This window comes from Amphiprion ocellaris, chromosome 20, assembly GCF_022539595.1.
Source record: "Amphiprion ocellaris isolate individual 3 ecotype Okinawa chromosome 20, ASM2253959v1, whole genome shotgun sequence".
Taxonomy (NCBI): domain Eukaryota; kingdom Metazoa; phylum Chordata; class Actinopteri; family Pomacentridae; genus Amphiprion; species Amphiprion ocellaris.
Genome location: NC_072785.1, coordinates 15244037 through 15259042, shown reverse-complemented (window position 1 = coordinate 15259042; position 15006 = coordinate 15244037). Strand labels below are relative to the sequence as shown.

At 39.4% G+C, this 15006-nt stretch overlaps 2 protein-coding genes across 5 annotated transcripts; both read left to right on the top strand.

The window, feature by feature from the left end:
• Nucleotides 1-487: 487 nt before the first annotated feature.
• Nucleotides 488-3513, top strand: chmp3 (charged multivesicular body protein 3). Its single transcript, XM_023285942.3, has 6 exons — nucleotides 488-645; nucleotides 1166-1226; nucleotides 1658-1837; nucleotides 1976-2097; nucleotides 2251-2365; nucleotides 2512-3513. Exons 1-6 carry the CDS (start codon nucleotides 601-603, stop codon nucleotides 2649-2651), a joined length of 663 nt encoding a protein of 220 aa, XP_023141710.1. The 5' UTR covers nucleotides 488-600; the 3' UTR covers nucleotides 2652-3513.
• A 1046-nt stretch (nucleotides 3514-4559) lies between these two features.
• On the top strand, nucleotides 4560-14988 carry reep1 (receptor accessory protein 1). 4 transcript variants are annotated; one of them, XM_023285941.3, is made up of 9 exons: nucleotides 4560-4751; nucleotides 4842-5944; nucleotides 7377-7449; nucleotides 7562-7638; nucleotides 7765-7885; nucleotides 8279-8392; nucleotides 9201-9360; nucleotides 11012-11277; nucleotides 12783-14988. In XM_023285941.3, exons 2-9 carry the CDS (start codon nucleotides 5748-5750, stop codon nucleotides 12852-12854), a joined length of 1080 nt encoding a protein of 359 aa, XP_023141709.2. In that variant the 5' UTR covers nucleotides 4560-4751; nucleotides 4842-5747; the 3' UTR covers nucleotides 12855-14988. The 4 variants fall into 4 exon arrangements, with proteins under 4 accessions (XP_023141709.2, XP_035811222.1, XP_054862036.1 ...); XM_035955329.2 differs by having other exon boundaries at nucleotides 4837-5944; XM_055006061.1 differs by having other exon boundaries at nucleotides 4560-5944.
• Nucleotides 14989-15006: the final 18 nt, after the last annotated feature.

Sequence of the window (15006 nt, the reverse complement as noted above, 5' to 3'; positions counted from 1 at the left end):
AGAAGCTTAGTTTATTCAGAATAAAGATCTTAAAGGTTTCTCAGATAGGTGGTCTGTGAAGGCAAAGAGACAGAAAAGAAAATTGCATACCTAAAGATTGTTTTTATATGGTTAATTGCACATATCTTACATGTATAACATGGCAACAAGCTTTCAAGTCAATCTAATAAGCTTTTTAGACTTAGAATTTCTCTATTGCAAAAATACCTACACCCAATACAATGCAGCAAGAAGAAGTGATTATTTCTAAACTCGTCTGTCTAGTATTACCACTCAAAATGTAATTTGCTGCATCTTAAATGTTTCTTAAATATGTCAAAATGTAGTTCACAGATATCTTGAACTGAATATCGTGACGAGTCATAAATGCTAATTTACTGGATGTATGGTCTCGTTCGGTTTCTACTTCACTTGAGCACTTGACGTTGTTTCCTATAGTCAGTCTATGTGAGAACCGGAAGGACTGAAGGTTTCTTCATGTTGGAACGCAGCCCAAGCGGCCCTGCGCGAGAACAAATCAGGAAGTGCTAGTTGGACAAGCTTAGCTAGCCAGCTAGTTTTAGTCTGACCAGTTAGTTTGGCAAGAACCCAGTAGTTCCAATGGGGCTGTTCGGCAGAACACCAGAGAAACCACCAAAAGAACTGGTGAGTGTCTGCTACTGAAGACCGGGACTGTCTTTATGAGTTGTGTCCGTAGTAATAAAATAAACGACAGAGCCTGTAGCTAACCGTGCTAACGTTAGCTGTCAGTTTAACTAGGCTTGGCTCGTCCTATCTGTTGCTACTTCGTGCTAACTGAGCAGCTGACATCACTGTAGTTAAAAATAATCTATCAGTCCCTGTGACGCCACCTGTATTATTTCTACATTCTTTAATGCTGCACATGTGTTTATAGGCCTCGTTAACCGATCTGTCAGTCTTTGTTTTCTATATCGGACCGCCAGCTAGTTAGCATACATGCTAACACAAGTCTGCTGTCAGTCAGTACAGTGTAAACAAACACTGATTGTACGCACTTCAGCCGACATCGTGTTCTGTTAGGATTAAGCTGTTATATATCGCGTCAGTTTAATGTTAGACGGAAGACAAAATGGGCACTGAAAACATATTTCAAGGGTTTAGGAAAAAATAATGCAGTCTGTAATAACTTAACGTGTCTTTTCAGATCAATGAATGGTCTCAAAAAATAAGGAAGGAAATGAGAGTGATTGACAGACAAATTCGAGGTAAGGTGCAGTAAATATTTGACTACCACAGAGCAGCTGTATATTTTAAAGTGGAAAATGTCCCTTTGGTGTATAAATTTGCTTTCACTTAGTTTTAGATTAACTGACAATGAAAGCGAAAAGACTAGCATGTTTGTGTAGCACATTATAATATCTAGAAGCAAAACAACCTAAAGACTCTTTGTTTAAGAATATTCATATAATGCATTTGATCTGTCTGACAACTACTGTGACATTTCACTGGTTGATAAGCCAAAAAAAAAGTAAAATAATCATTTTTATGTAAATGTGTAATTGATGTTACACAAGGGTTAACGACTCAGTCAGATACATTTTTGTTGTGGAATTTTATTAAACACCACAGTCAAAAAGATCTTATCAGATAAAAATGCCTATGTGTTGTATACAGTGACAACCATTTTTTGTTTCAGATATTCAAAGAGAACAAGAAAAAGTTAAAAGATCCATCAAAGATGCTGCCAAAAAGGGCCAGAAAGACGTGTGTGTGGTCCTTGCAAAGGAGATGATTCAGTCAAAACGGGCCGTCACAAAACTTTACGCCTCCAAAGCCCACATGAACTCCGTGCTTCTGAGTATGAAGAATCAACTTGGTGAGTGTGTGAGTGCTACAGATGGGTCATTAGACAGCAGGAAAACTTTATGTCATCGAAATCCAGTCTCATCTTAAAGATCAAACTTAATGTTCTGCTCTGCTCTGTGAATGAGAGAATGTGTTTGTCTTTTTCTAGCTGTACTGCGTGTAGCTGGGGCCCTGCAGAAGAGCACAGAGGTCATGAAAGCCATGCAGAGTCTAGTAAAAATCCCAGAAATCCAGGCCACTATGAGGGAGCTGTCAAAGGAGATGATGAAGGTCGGCAGCATCCAACAAAAATAGATCCTGTTTACAGTCAAGCCATTACAAAAAACTAGAACAATGTGACTGACCCTAATATCCTTTTTCATAACTTCTTTCAAAGAAAAACTTGCTAAACTATGGTGTCATGTACATATAATTATCTTTCAGGCTGGCATCATTGAGGAAATGCTGGAAGACACGTTTGAGAGCATGGAAGATGGAGAGGAGATGGAGGAGGCAGCAGAGGAGGAAGTTGACAAGATCCTCTTTGAGATAACAGCAGGTGAAGGAAAAAACAATTCTCAAGACACTGTTGCATTCATGTTTTGTAATAAGATGTTGGTGTCTAACTTGAAGAATTTAAGTCTGAATCATAGATTGAACACAGTTTGATGATTCTAAAATCTCTGGCTCTATTTGCACTGTCAGGTGCTCTTGGCAAAGCGCCGAGCAAAGTCACAGATGCGTTGCCTGAGATGGAACCGGAAGGAGCAGCTGCAGCTTCAGAGGAGGAGTCAGAGGAGGACATTGAAGCAATGCAGTCAAGATTGGCAGCACTGAGGAGCTAAGGTGAACTGCCTCAGCTCTGTCTGTCAATGTCAGTTTGCTCACTCCAGAAAGGACAGAGACTATTCTGGTGCAGGGTTTACAGTGTTGAGAATCCCCTTTGCTTCATATTATAATTACAATTTTACATAATCATTTGGGGTTAACTTTGTGCTATAACAGTTAATGTTTTTTATATAGAACATCTGGTTGACTCAGCCAGATGAAAGAGTGGTTTTGCTTTTTGTCTTTAATTGCCAGGGGGTAACCCTCGGTAAGTCTTTATTATCCAAAGTCAAACAGAAGGTTTAAGAAGGTGTATATAATGTAAGTATGAAAAGCCTGCCGTGCCTACAGCGCTTCATCTTATTCTTCTGTCCTAAGGTATGGACTGGTGGTGGAGGTACTTGGGTATTTATGATCCAAACAAGTGACTAAATAGTTGTCGTTAAGTCACGTCCTAGATCACTGTTCAGCAGTAGATTTAATCTCTTAGGATACATTTTGTAAGCAGCAGCTGTTCTGTTTACCAGTAGTTAGCCTACAATATCTGAAACACTAGAGGTGATGGGTGAAGTTCACTTTTGATAGTTAATTTTCTGTACAGTCAAAATGTATCCGTTCTATATGTGGTCCTACATGTTAAGTACACTCATGAGAAAATTGCACGCATACGACCCTAACTCATTTCTGTTGCATTAACACTCCGCTTGTTAAATCTCTGACTTTGCATTACAACAGAGCTCCTTCTCGACAGAAAGATCCAGACGAAATAGAAAAGGTGGTCAGTGCAGAACTTATGTATTGTGGAAGTATAGTGTGTATAATTTTTCTATGTGAATGGAGAAAAAAAAATAACAAATAAACTTTTAAGAATGAAGGTGACGGTGACCAATGAGATGCCTATTTCTGTACATTACGCTACTCAACATCACGTTAAATGCTACATGTTAGGTCTGTTGTCAGTAGGAATAGGTCTTTGGGAGATGTGAGCAGCCAGCTAGCAACAGCCCACTCAGCAGGTCAGAAACTGTACTGCACTGACTATTTAATGCATTTGACACCACCACGTCTGCTAGATTAAATGGCTTGCTCTGCATTTGTGAAAAAATATACTATATAAAGAGTAAAGTGCTACATGATAGAGATTTGCTGTGTTTCATCACTTTGCAGTTCAGGAAGTGCAATATGCCAATAGTCAAATGCTGTAGATACGTCTCAGAAACGGTGTCAGATTCATGTTAAGGCTGTTTGTTTCATCTGTGATGTGATGGGAGTAAAATTACACCTTGTTGATATAAGTTTTTCTTTGAGTAGGAAGGGAAGTGTAATCTTTGAAGACCGTAGTACGTTCTGGTCCTAGTTTGTTTTGAGGCCATTCTCTTGGCTTTCAAATGGACAAAAGGATTAGGTTTCTACCAGCCACAGCCCGCCCTCGACAGCTTTTGTTGTACTGTAACAAAACCTTGCTTCTGTTCTCCGGCTTCACTTTGTACGTCAAAGCCAAGTTACTGTAGCTCTAATAATGCTGGTGTTCTCAGGTTAGTGATCGCAGACAAAGAATTTCAAGGCCAGGCAAAATCTCACGCCTCAGCATTTAGATTCAGATTTCTGTGGTTGGTGATTTAAAAATATTCTGAGATATAGTATAAACTGACCTTTTTACTTTTAAAAAGATAATCATGGAAACATAGTCTGTACATGTTAGTGTTTTGAAAATGTGATCTGGGTAACGACAGCATCGAATAGCTTTATAATGATCACTGGACAGCCACTATTAGGTACACTTATTCAGCTCCTTCATAAATCACATGGTAGAAACTTAATGCATTTAGGTATGTAGGTCAAGAAGATCTGAAGTCCAAACTCATCATCAGAATAGGGGAAATGGGTGATTTAAATGCCTTTGAAAGTGGTACGGTTGTTGGTGTTAAGTGCTAATCTGGCAATTTCACGCACATCTATGTCTCGGTTTGCAGAGAATGATCTGAAAAGGATTAAAAAAAACTCCAGTGGGTAGTGATTCTCTGGGCAGTAGTGCTATGTTGATGACAGAGGACAGAGACCGGACTGGTTTGAGCAAAAGAGGGGCAACAGTTACTCAAATAACCCATACAAGCAAGGTATGTAGAAGAACATCTTGGAACCAACAACACCTTCAACACTGAATCAGATGACCCATATTGTGTGCTACTTCTGTCTGCTAAGAACAGGAAACTGAACCCACCATGCACAAAGGCTCACTAAAACTGGACAACGGAAGATTGAAAAAACATTGCCTGCATCTGATGAGTCTCCATTTCTGCTGCAACATTCAGATGGTAGGATCAGGACTTAACAGCATGAAAGTAAGGCTCCATCCTGCCTGGTATCAACACTTACAGCTGGTTTTGTTGCTGTCACAAGTTCTGGAGTGCTTTCTTGGCACACCTCACCTTAGTACCAACTGTGCATCATTTAAACATTGCTGACCATCTCTTTATAATCATTATTTCAGTGGTGGATTACAAACTATGTTACTACCCTGGTGACCACAACTTCACCAGTGTGTCAGTTGCTTTGTGGTAATTTGATTTATTGGTAATTTGACAGAGAATTTACACCATCAAGATCAACTATGGTCACATCAAGTCCCTGTGCTGTAAAGTCGTCCAATGGCAAAACCTAATTTTAAGAGATTAAGTATCTTAGTTTATATTGCGGTAGCACATAGAGTTATAACTGTTCCCTCATATGTAGATTTATCAATCAAAAGAAAATTAATGAGGAAAATTTGATAACCCCTAACCCGATATAAAGATGTTCCATTAAAATTATCACAACATGACTCCACTAAAATAGTAACAAAAAAAACAAAACAAAACTGAGGGCCTGTAGACATTTTAGTTTCTGGGTTTTTGACCTGTAACTCAGCTGCTGTCCTGTATATCGTCATGTGTCAGTGCTTATTTAAATGGTAACTTTGGTGCCACAGAAAACTGGCACTAAAATTAAAAGACCAGGGTGGATCCTGCAGGAGGCAACTTCCTAGGAAGATGTTAATTAAGCTGCGCATCTAAACAAACTCTTGATCATGAGGACTGATCTTCGACCACCAGCATGATCTGTCGTTCATTGCAATGCAACACTGCCATCTATGGATAAGACCTCCAGTAGTCCGCTCTGTTTATCCTCCTGCATCACGTTGCCGCCTGTGTGCGTCCAGACGCAGCCGCCTGGACGCGCCTGTCATCTGGAGGAAACTCCTCCCCGCAGACACCGCGTCCCGTCGCCTCTCCAGCGCAATGGTCTCCTGGATCATCTCTAGACTTGTGGTGTAAGTCATATTTTTTCAAATCATCATTCCATATTCTGTGGCACAGACTTGTGTTATAAATAAATTGCGTCTCCAGGTTGTTGAAGGTGGCGCGTTTGAGCCGCTCATTGACGGTGCAGCGCGCTTTACAAGCCCCCGCAATTTTTTTCTCCCCTTTTCTCCTTTTTTTTGGTGTAATATTTAATCAGAATCAATGTGGAAGGAGAGCAGGTGTCTATTAATTTTTGACTCGAAGCAGCTCGTGTTTCGCAGGATTGTACTTTGCTATTAGAGCAGGAATGCTGAGCTGGGCCTGTGGAGAGCTGCTGTATTTCTGCGCTCAGCAGTCTAGCACTCTTTGTGTTTTTATCAAGTGGATGATTTTTTTTTTTTTTTGCACAACAGACAACGAGATGACGCGATTTACTGAATAATGTATTATCATTCACGAGATGATTTCAAAAAAAAAAAAAAAAGAGTCAGAACCACTGGCGTCTTTCATAGCCAGAAGCCCAAATGTCAGTGAGGTGACTGAACAACAGGAGCGGTCTTTGAGTGGAGCAATATTCACTGTTGATGTCCCATATTGGAAGAAAAACAAAAGGGATGGGTCAGGCTTCTCAGGTTGCAGTGCAAGATGTATTCATGTTATGAGTATGTATGCATATATCCAGATATACTTCCTCTAAAATGCCATTACAACAATAGTGCCACATTATTACAGCAGGTTATGGCTATTTTTACCTGCACAAAGTATGAATCAGCACCATTAGACCTTTTGGAGTATCCCAGCAGCAGGCCCGAACCCTTAAAATAGTGAGAGAATTAAATTTGGATTGCAAGATCTCGTTACAGGGATTGGTCTGGCTCAGCTGTGGCTCTACAGAACCTGCTTATGTGGGTCATTTTGGTTCAGTCTCCAACAGAGAGCTTTAGGTGTGACTCCCGGAGCTGATATTTGGCGTGTCCTTGTGTTTTTAAACTGTGTTAGAGTGCAGTTAGCTGCCCCGGACAGAGTGCTGCAATGTGATGTGGGTCAGTAATTTGATCAGGTCGCACTCACAGCTGTTGCCTGGTTGTAGCACTTCAACAGGGTGCTGTCTCTGTCCGGACGCCGGCCACCACAGGTGTCTATATAGGAATAGAAATGTAAAGAAAAAAGGACAACACATGGAAACTAATATTACTTCTGGATGTTTCTCAGCTGGACAGCATGAGGAAATCTGACTTCATGCTTAGTTGGTTTAATGGTTATTTAAAGCTGCTGGACATTTACTGATTTCCCATGATCTTGCCTAACAGCTTGTTCATCATTTATAGCCATCTTAACTTAATCTGTTGTCCATAATCACAATTTATGACATTAGTACTAGTTTATATGTCATTCTTGCACTTTTTAAATGCCCGTTTGATTGTAAATTTGCTATTAATTGGCACATTTTCTGTCTTATAGACTTGTGTTTGGTACACTATATCCTGCATACTCATCCTATAAAGCTGTCAAGTCAAAAGATGTGAAGGAATATGTGAGTATATCATTTGTATTTTTTAGTTTTGGTAGAATAAAAGGCCGTGATGTTCTCATGAATAGGATTCTAGATTGTGGAGAAACATGCTCGGTTTTCCATGACTTTACAGGTGAAATGGATGATGTACTGGATAATATTTGCCCTATTCACGACTGTGGAAGTATTTACAGATATGTTTCTTTGTTGGTAAGTGACCTCAGACATTTACTGTCAATGATTATACACAGGTCTGCCTGAATGTACATAGAAACCCTTTAACAAGCTCCAACATGTTCTGCCCTGTTTTGCTGCCATTCCCTGACTTCATTGCAGGCTTCCGTTCTACTATGAACTAAAGATCGCCTTTGTGGTGTGGCTGCTGTCCCCTTACACCAAGGGCTCCAGTGTGCTGTACAGGAAGTTCGTTCATCCCACGCTCTCCTCAAAAGAAAAGGTGAAAACCCTTTCCTTTGTTGTATCTTTCGTTGTTTCCTCTGAAGGAGTTAATGGTGAAAATATTCAGTCTGGGCTTTAAGTTAGTCTGCGTGGTTTTGGGACTAACAGAATTCAAGCTTTGCGACTGTCTAGAGAACAAAAGTGCCTTTGTGCTGATTCAATTTCCCACTTTAGCTGCTAAAAATGTGTTTTCTGTGCATGGGAGAGGAAATGTCCTAGTGTTCTTCCATTTCGCTTTTCCCCTTCTTTCCCTTTTCCTCTAGTCAGGAAACAGATGAGTGAGTTTTCTAAAGTTCACGTCAATCCGAATAAGAAACATCTGTCAACGCTGCGCAAAAATGAGCTACACAGTGACGAGAGACGTGATGTTCATGTGATTATTTCATTTCAGGACATTGATGAGTATATCTGCCAAGCGAAGGACAAAAGCTATGACACGCTGGTGCATTATGGGAGAAAAGGACTGAATGTTGCGGCCACAGCTGCAGTCATGGCTGCAACAAAGGTAATGCAGACTCTGAGCATTTGTTTTGTACTGACCTGAGGGTACAGCGGCCGATCATTGTAGTGAAGGTGTCAAGCCTGTTGTTTGCGTGGCCAATCACATAATGAAGACTGGCTATAAATAAATAAACACAGCTTTGAATGGAAGAGCCAGCAGCCTACACTGTAAGAAAAAAAAAATCTCATAAAAAAAGTGGTAAAAACTGTTGCTGCAAGAAAAAAAATATGCTAAAAAATGTGGAATGCTGTTAGTAACTGTAAAAATGGTGATTTTTTTTAGCTAATTCAGTTTGTTGTTCAAGTGAACATGTAAGTTTATATTTTTTTCTGTTGTTTTACATTATAGTATGCTGGCAAAATCAGTTAAATTACCATTATTTGGTTATTCAATCCTGAACATACATTATATCCAAGTTTTTTTTGCATATAATGGGAAATATCTGTACATTACAATGCAATAATGATAAAAATAAAATTATTTTGCTCATTGAAATACAGTAAAAATGTGTGATTTTACTGTAAAATTACCATTTGTAAAAATACAGATTTTTCATGTGGACATTATTTACAGTTTTGGCCTTTTTTTATGGCTTAGCATGTAACATGTAAATAAACAGTTTTTCTGTGATTTTACTAGTTTCTATCTGTAATATAACAACACTGGGGGAAAAAATGCTAGAAACAGTTTTAAAACTTAATTTTTTACAGGATATTGTCATCTTCATTCAGTTTTGCTTCTAAATAAGCTGTCATACTTGACTACCTCACTGCTGCTGCTGAAAATGACTACATCATGTTTCCTGGTTTAGGGCCAAGGAGTTCTATCAGACAGACTGAGGAGCTTCAGCATGCAGGATCTGTCTTCCTACCAGTCTGACCCCGTTAACAGCGGCTCCGGCACCACGCAGCCTGCAGCAGCACAACACCGGACCAGAACTATGATGCGCAGCAAGTCAGAGAGCTACAAGGGTGAGGACGCTTTATTCTCATACTGCCTCCTGACACCTCCTGAAACTAAAGGCAGCTGTAGAGATTGACTTAAGCATTAACCATCAAATAGTAGTGTTATTAAAGCTCGTAAAATAAATCTCGGTTTCACAAAACAAGATATTGATAAAATTGGGAACCATTATTCCTTTTCTCTGAGCACAATTAGCTCTAATGGAGCCACTATAATGCCATTAGCAGCGCCTGGCCGGTTTGTGTAAAACAGATTAGCGCGTCAATATCTGTCTTCCTGTTCAAGCTTGTTTAAGCCCACAGATATTGTTTGGTACCTCTGCTTTCCTGAGCGGCCCCCTAACCTCAGTCCTGCCTTCCTGTCTGGGGCAGGTCAGGCCTCGCAGCGCTGCCAGGCTCACCATCCTGTGATAAGACTCACATGTAGCTGAGGGGGATTTGTTCGCAGTTTAACATCATGTGGAGACAGCCACTGTTTGTCTTAATCTGGTGTGATACTGGTCAGATAATAGATATTTCTTTGTAAATAAAATCAGAAATAACATTGAGAAACAACTGTTTACATCACATGCAAATTGCTGCAGACTTAAGGCACATTTACCCTTTTTATTTAAGTAGGACTCTTGGTGAAAGCCCCTCTGTTCTTATTTGCTGAAAACAACTTAAACATAGATAGATAGATAGATAGATAGATAGATAGATAGATAGATAGATAGATAGATACTTTATTAATCCCGACTGATAGCTGCTGTAAATTTCTGACTGCACTCAATTATGGATTAACACAAACTTGCATTAACTTTTATTTCTGTTACTGTCAATAAATCCCAATTAAAAGACCAAAACCAATACTTTCTGACTTCCCTTGAGGGTGTACATCATCAAAAATGGCTCACAAATATATACTTTGAATTGTCTGTGTGTCTAAATAGTTTCCTAAACAGCTGGGTACTGTAGTTTTGTGGTAACTTTGCTAAAACATGCATTTGTTAGGAATTATTTTCAGCTGTGGACTAATACTCATTTAGTGCGATTTTCCAGTAGCGCCGTGGTGCAAGGCTGAAGAGTTAAAATAAACCATAGAGATCAGAAACATGTCACCCAGAGCTGAGATGTGGTTCATTGATGTCTTATTATAGTTTCTGTACAGCAGTGGAGCTCTAAGACGCAGAAAAAATAAGATCTCACTTTGAATACAGCACAGAATACAGAGTTAGTGTTGATCAAATTAATGCATTGATGGTTGTGGTCTTTTCCTGAAATTACTGGAAATGTTAAAAACAAAAACATTTTGACTAGTGTTGCTAATGTAGTGGCCCTCTCGTCTCTTGGTATTAAATGATATGGAAAACAGCCTAAGTGGTTTTACTGTAAATCTGCACGTACTAAAAAGAAGAACAGAAGAATAGCCTTGTTATGCTTGTTTGTGATGCAACAAATTGGCTCCCACTTATTATAACTTCCTTTCTGGCCGCTGCTCTGTGCGCTACAGGATGATAATGCATAATGATGTGAACATTCATTATCCCCAACTGACCAAAATCAGCTGCAGCTTAACAGCAGTCGCACAACACAGTATTTGGCTTTGGATTCAGTGCTCCGAGAGATTCCACATTTCCATGTTGCTCATCGCTCCTGCCGGCCTCTTTCCACGGTACAGGGCAGGATTTTGACATGACAGAGTTTGAGGTGTTGAGGTTGGAGCAGTGGGACTCCAAGGAGCTTCCATGCCAGACCCTCTCGACTTCCGAGTCCGAGTCCACACCCATTACCCCCTCTGTGACGCCCCCGTCCACCCCGCCCTCCACACCCTCTCCACCTCCCACCCCTGCACCTCCGGAGCAGCCCGGCGAGGTGGAGAAGGAGGCGGCTCAGGCGGCGTCCAGCTCTCCACAGCTCAGGCTGGTTAAGAGGAAGGCTCCGGAGGTACCCTGCCTCGTCCACGTGGCTGCCCAGCTGCTGCCTGCTCCTAACTGCCCCTCGAGAGCTGTGATTTACCAACTGATTCACTAATTGCTACTGCCGCGTGGCTAAATGAATCATCATGGTCCAGCACCTGTGCAAATGTGGAGAGTCTGGCTGCTAGTAGGATTTCTGCACTGATGAAGCTGATTCATGCATTAACTTTAGTGGAATTATTACTTAGTTTAAATGAATGTGTGATTGCAGTAACTCACGTGTTTGGAAATGTGGCATGGGGAACATCCAAACACGCAAACAACACGCTGGCATGGATTGCCTTCGATGCTGTTCCAGCCCTTGGAATAACTTTTATGTTTGTAGAAATGTTTGTGTGAAGCCAATCTCTAGAATTAACTAGTGTTCATTCATAAATTTATGAATCTAAAATCTGTGTGTTTGGCATGGCAGTGCCCAACTAAAAATTATTTTAAGGAAAAGGCTAGCAATATAATCTATTTTTCTCACTGACAGCAAATTCCAAAACAGTTGCACAGGTCTTCAAAGAACGTGCACCACCTCATAAAATTGTAATTGTTGTCTAAATAACTTAAATAAAAGGCAGTATTTCTTACAGATTGCATTAGATAAGATTGACCTGCGTAGGTGATGATGTAATACTGAATCCACTGTGACTTTCAGCTGTATGAGAGTTGCAGTCATCACTTACGTGTGCTAGGAATGGCACCTGATAAACTTAAGATTTAATTTTAGAATCATAAAATGAAGCAACTTGATGACTTCTGATATAATTTCAGCCTTAAATATTGTTTTGCTCAAAGGCTGCAAATGATCATTTTGGAATATTTAGAGAGCAGTTGTTAAATATTAGTTATATTTGCCTTAAATACTGTATTAATAAGAACATTTGGTCCATATTTCTATTTATGATGCTGGTCATTAATGTGATATACCATCATGAAAAAAGGGGTTTGAAATGTGAAACTCTCACATGATGCACTTTCTTTTAACACTGGTGTATGAACTGATCTACAAGCATGTGTTGTCTGTGTAGCCAAAGCCTGATATACTTTACTCCTGTTATCCAAAAGCTATTAAAAACATATTAATGACTTGTGCTGTTTTACCACAATGAATCTGGGCATTTAAGATTTTTATTCTACTTCCAGATCAGCCCCTTGATGCCATTAATACACATTTTACTTCTGTTTTAGTTGTTTCCAAGTATCAACAGTTCACAGTTTTTAGTTTTCTTTTCTCCAAAAATGATTGATTCCTTTTAAAAACAAATTTTTAAAAAATCAAAAGGAACAGCTGGGCGTTGGACTGAGATTTGAGTGGGAAAGTAATGAGAGACAAACTAACACATTCGTAGTTTTAGCTGCATCTTGTGTTTTGCTGACAATAAGAAAAATACAAAATAATTCCAGCTGTATCCTTCAAATAGTCTGCAACATCTTCCAGCTATTGGTTGACTAAACTCCTTTGCTTTTTTTTTTTCTCCCTTCCAGCCTCCTCATAGAGTCTTAAGGCCTCTCACAAGATCCAGGAGTGCTCTTTCTTCAAACAATGAAGCCATGTGAAACTGTCCTCAAGACTCCTCCAGCTGCCTTCGCTGCAAGATGTAAAAAATACTGAATGGCCAAAAGCTACATGACTGAAGCAGCCTTGCTTTGGAATAAGGTATTACCAAAGTGACCTATGATGACCCCTCTATATACGGTTATATAACCAGTGGCTCATGATTTTTAAAAAAAACTGAGGTTTGTGACACTGAGATAGAAAAGGTGAGTGAATGGGCTCCATGCTGATAGACACTTTGAGTTTGTGGGTTATTGAATATGTATTTATGTACAGTATGTGTGTACTTCATCTTTACGATTTTTTTGATATATCAGGTCTGGGTCGGCAATCGCATGCGTGTCTTCCCGGTCATTGGTCTGCTGTTGATTAAACAGAATGTACTGTCACTGAAAACTACAGCTGGCTCTGAGAGTGACGCTCTCGCTGTAAGAGAATGTGAAACAAGCCAAGGATCAAAACAAAAGGCGAGGCTGTTTGATTGAATCTGGTCACATTTGTGGGCATTTTTTTTTTTTCCCTGCCCCGATTACTTATCACATCTGAGAAGTTACCTAAAAGCATTTAATGGCAAGACAGCCTGTATTTGCAGTAATGAGAAGTCAGACAGCAGTGACAGACACTTTTCTGTTATTTACCTCTCTCTCTTCAAGCCTTAAAGAAAGAGACAGCAGAGACGTAAATGACTCTTCACGTGGTATTTTCAACACAATGTTGTCATTAAACAATCACTTTGCACTATGCTTAGAATATAAACGACTGCCGTCAATGCTCTGAAATGGCCAAAAATTAGACAAATTAGTAGCGGAACACTCTCATTGGTCACTTTATTGCTATTTCTGTGGTGACAAAGAAATAATTACTTCTTAACAAGTAAGAATATCTCTATCACAGATAAAAGAGAGAAAAATATCACCACATAAGAGGTTTTCTCACTGGAGCAGACTGTTTTTGACAATCTACTGTTCAGTTTCGTGGCGCGCTTTGTCATTTATTTCATAAATTATTTGGCAACGTAAGGCCGATTAGGGACGAGTCACTTTTAGGTGTAGCAGGAATGGGTTATTACATGAGTAAATATTTACTGTATAGAAACATGGTCCTTTCTCCATGTTTGAAATCACTGTGTAATGTTCTGTTGTTAACTGAGCAACACTAAACCCAACGCTCTTACCTTTACTTGCTTCTGCTATTTTTTTAAGGAATTCATGAGAGTGAATATATTGGTTTGCAGGTTTACAAACTTCTATATAGGTAAATAGTGCGTAGCAATGCGTTGTATCTTGTCAGCCTGTACTTTATTGACTGAGCCTGAAACTTGGCAACGATGTACACAAAACATCGCTGTGTCGGTCGCTGATAGGTGGACTCGCGCACTAGATTTTCCGTCGTATCTGTATCATTTATGGTGGTTTTAAGTTTGAAACAGAAGCTTCTCAGGTACAACAGTTCTGTTTACACGTCATTCACTCTGATGTTGTAGATACACTTATTATGCACATGAAATGTCCTTTTAATGGATAAATGGTCGGGGGGGGGGCAGGAAAAATCTAATTATCTGTTTAGTGGTATCAGTGTTAGTGCTGGAGTTGATTTCCTTTGATTAAAATTCTTGCAAAGTAAAACTGAGGAAAAAAAACACACATTGCTAAGTTGCAGATTTGTATACTTGTGTGTAGATTGATAAACTCATCACTGCATGATGTTTGTTATTAATTAGTATGAAAAATTTCATTTCTTAAGTGATTTTGTGTGAAGCTGTTGGCCTCTTCAGACGCCCTGCTGATGAACAGTGAATTCTGTTTTTGTTACTTTTGGCTGCTTTCAAAGAACATTAAATGTCATGACCATCAGTTGGCTACACATACCCACAAATTAAATGTCTTATTTACTGATAAATCGGCCACTTAAGGCTTTATTCATGAAGAGACACCGCGATTCTTTCTAACTTATCCTAAGCATTTTTTTTCTGGCAGGCCAGAATGTCAAATTTGAACTTGATTGTGAATTATAAAACAAAAAGCAGTGATGTGATCACATAATGGTTTATGACTATCAATTTAGTGTTTCACTGGTTTAAGTATTTCTGTTGGTTAAAATCAATTTACAGCCATTAAATATGAAGCAAATCTCTGACTGGGTTGCACTCTTCTT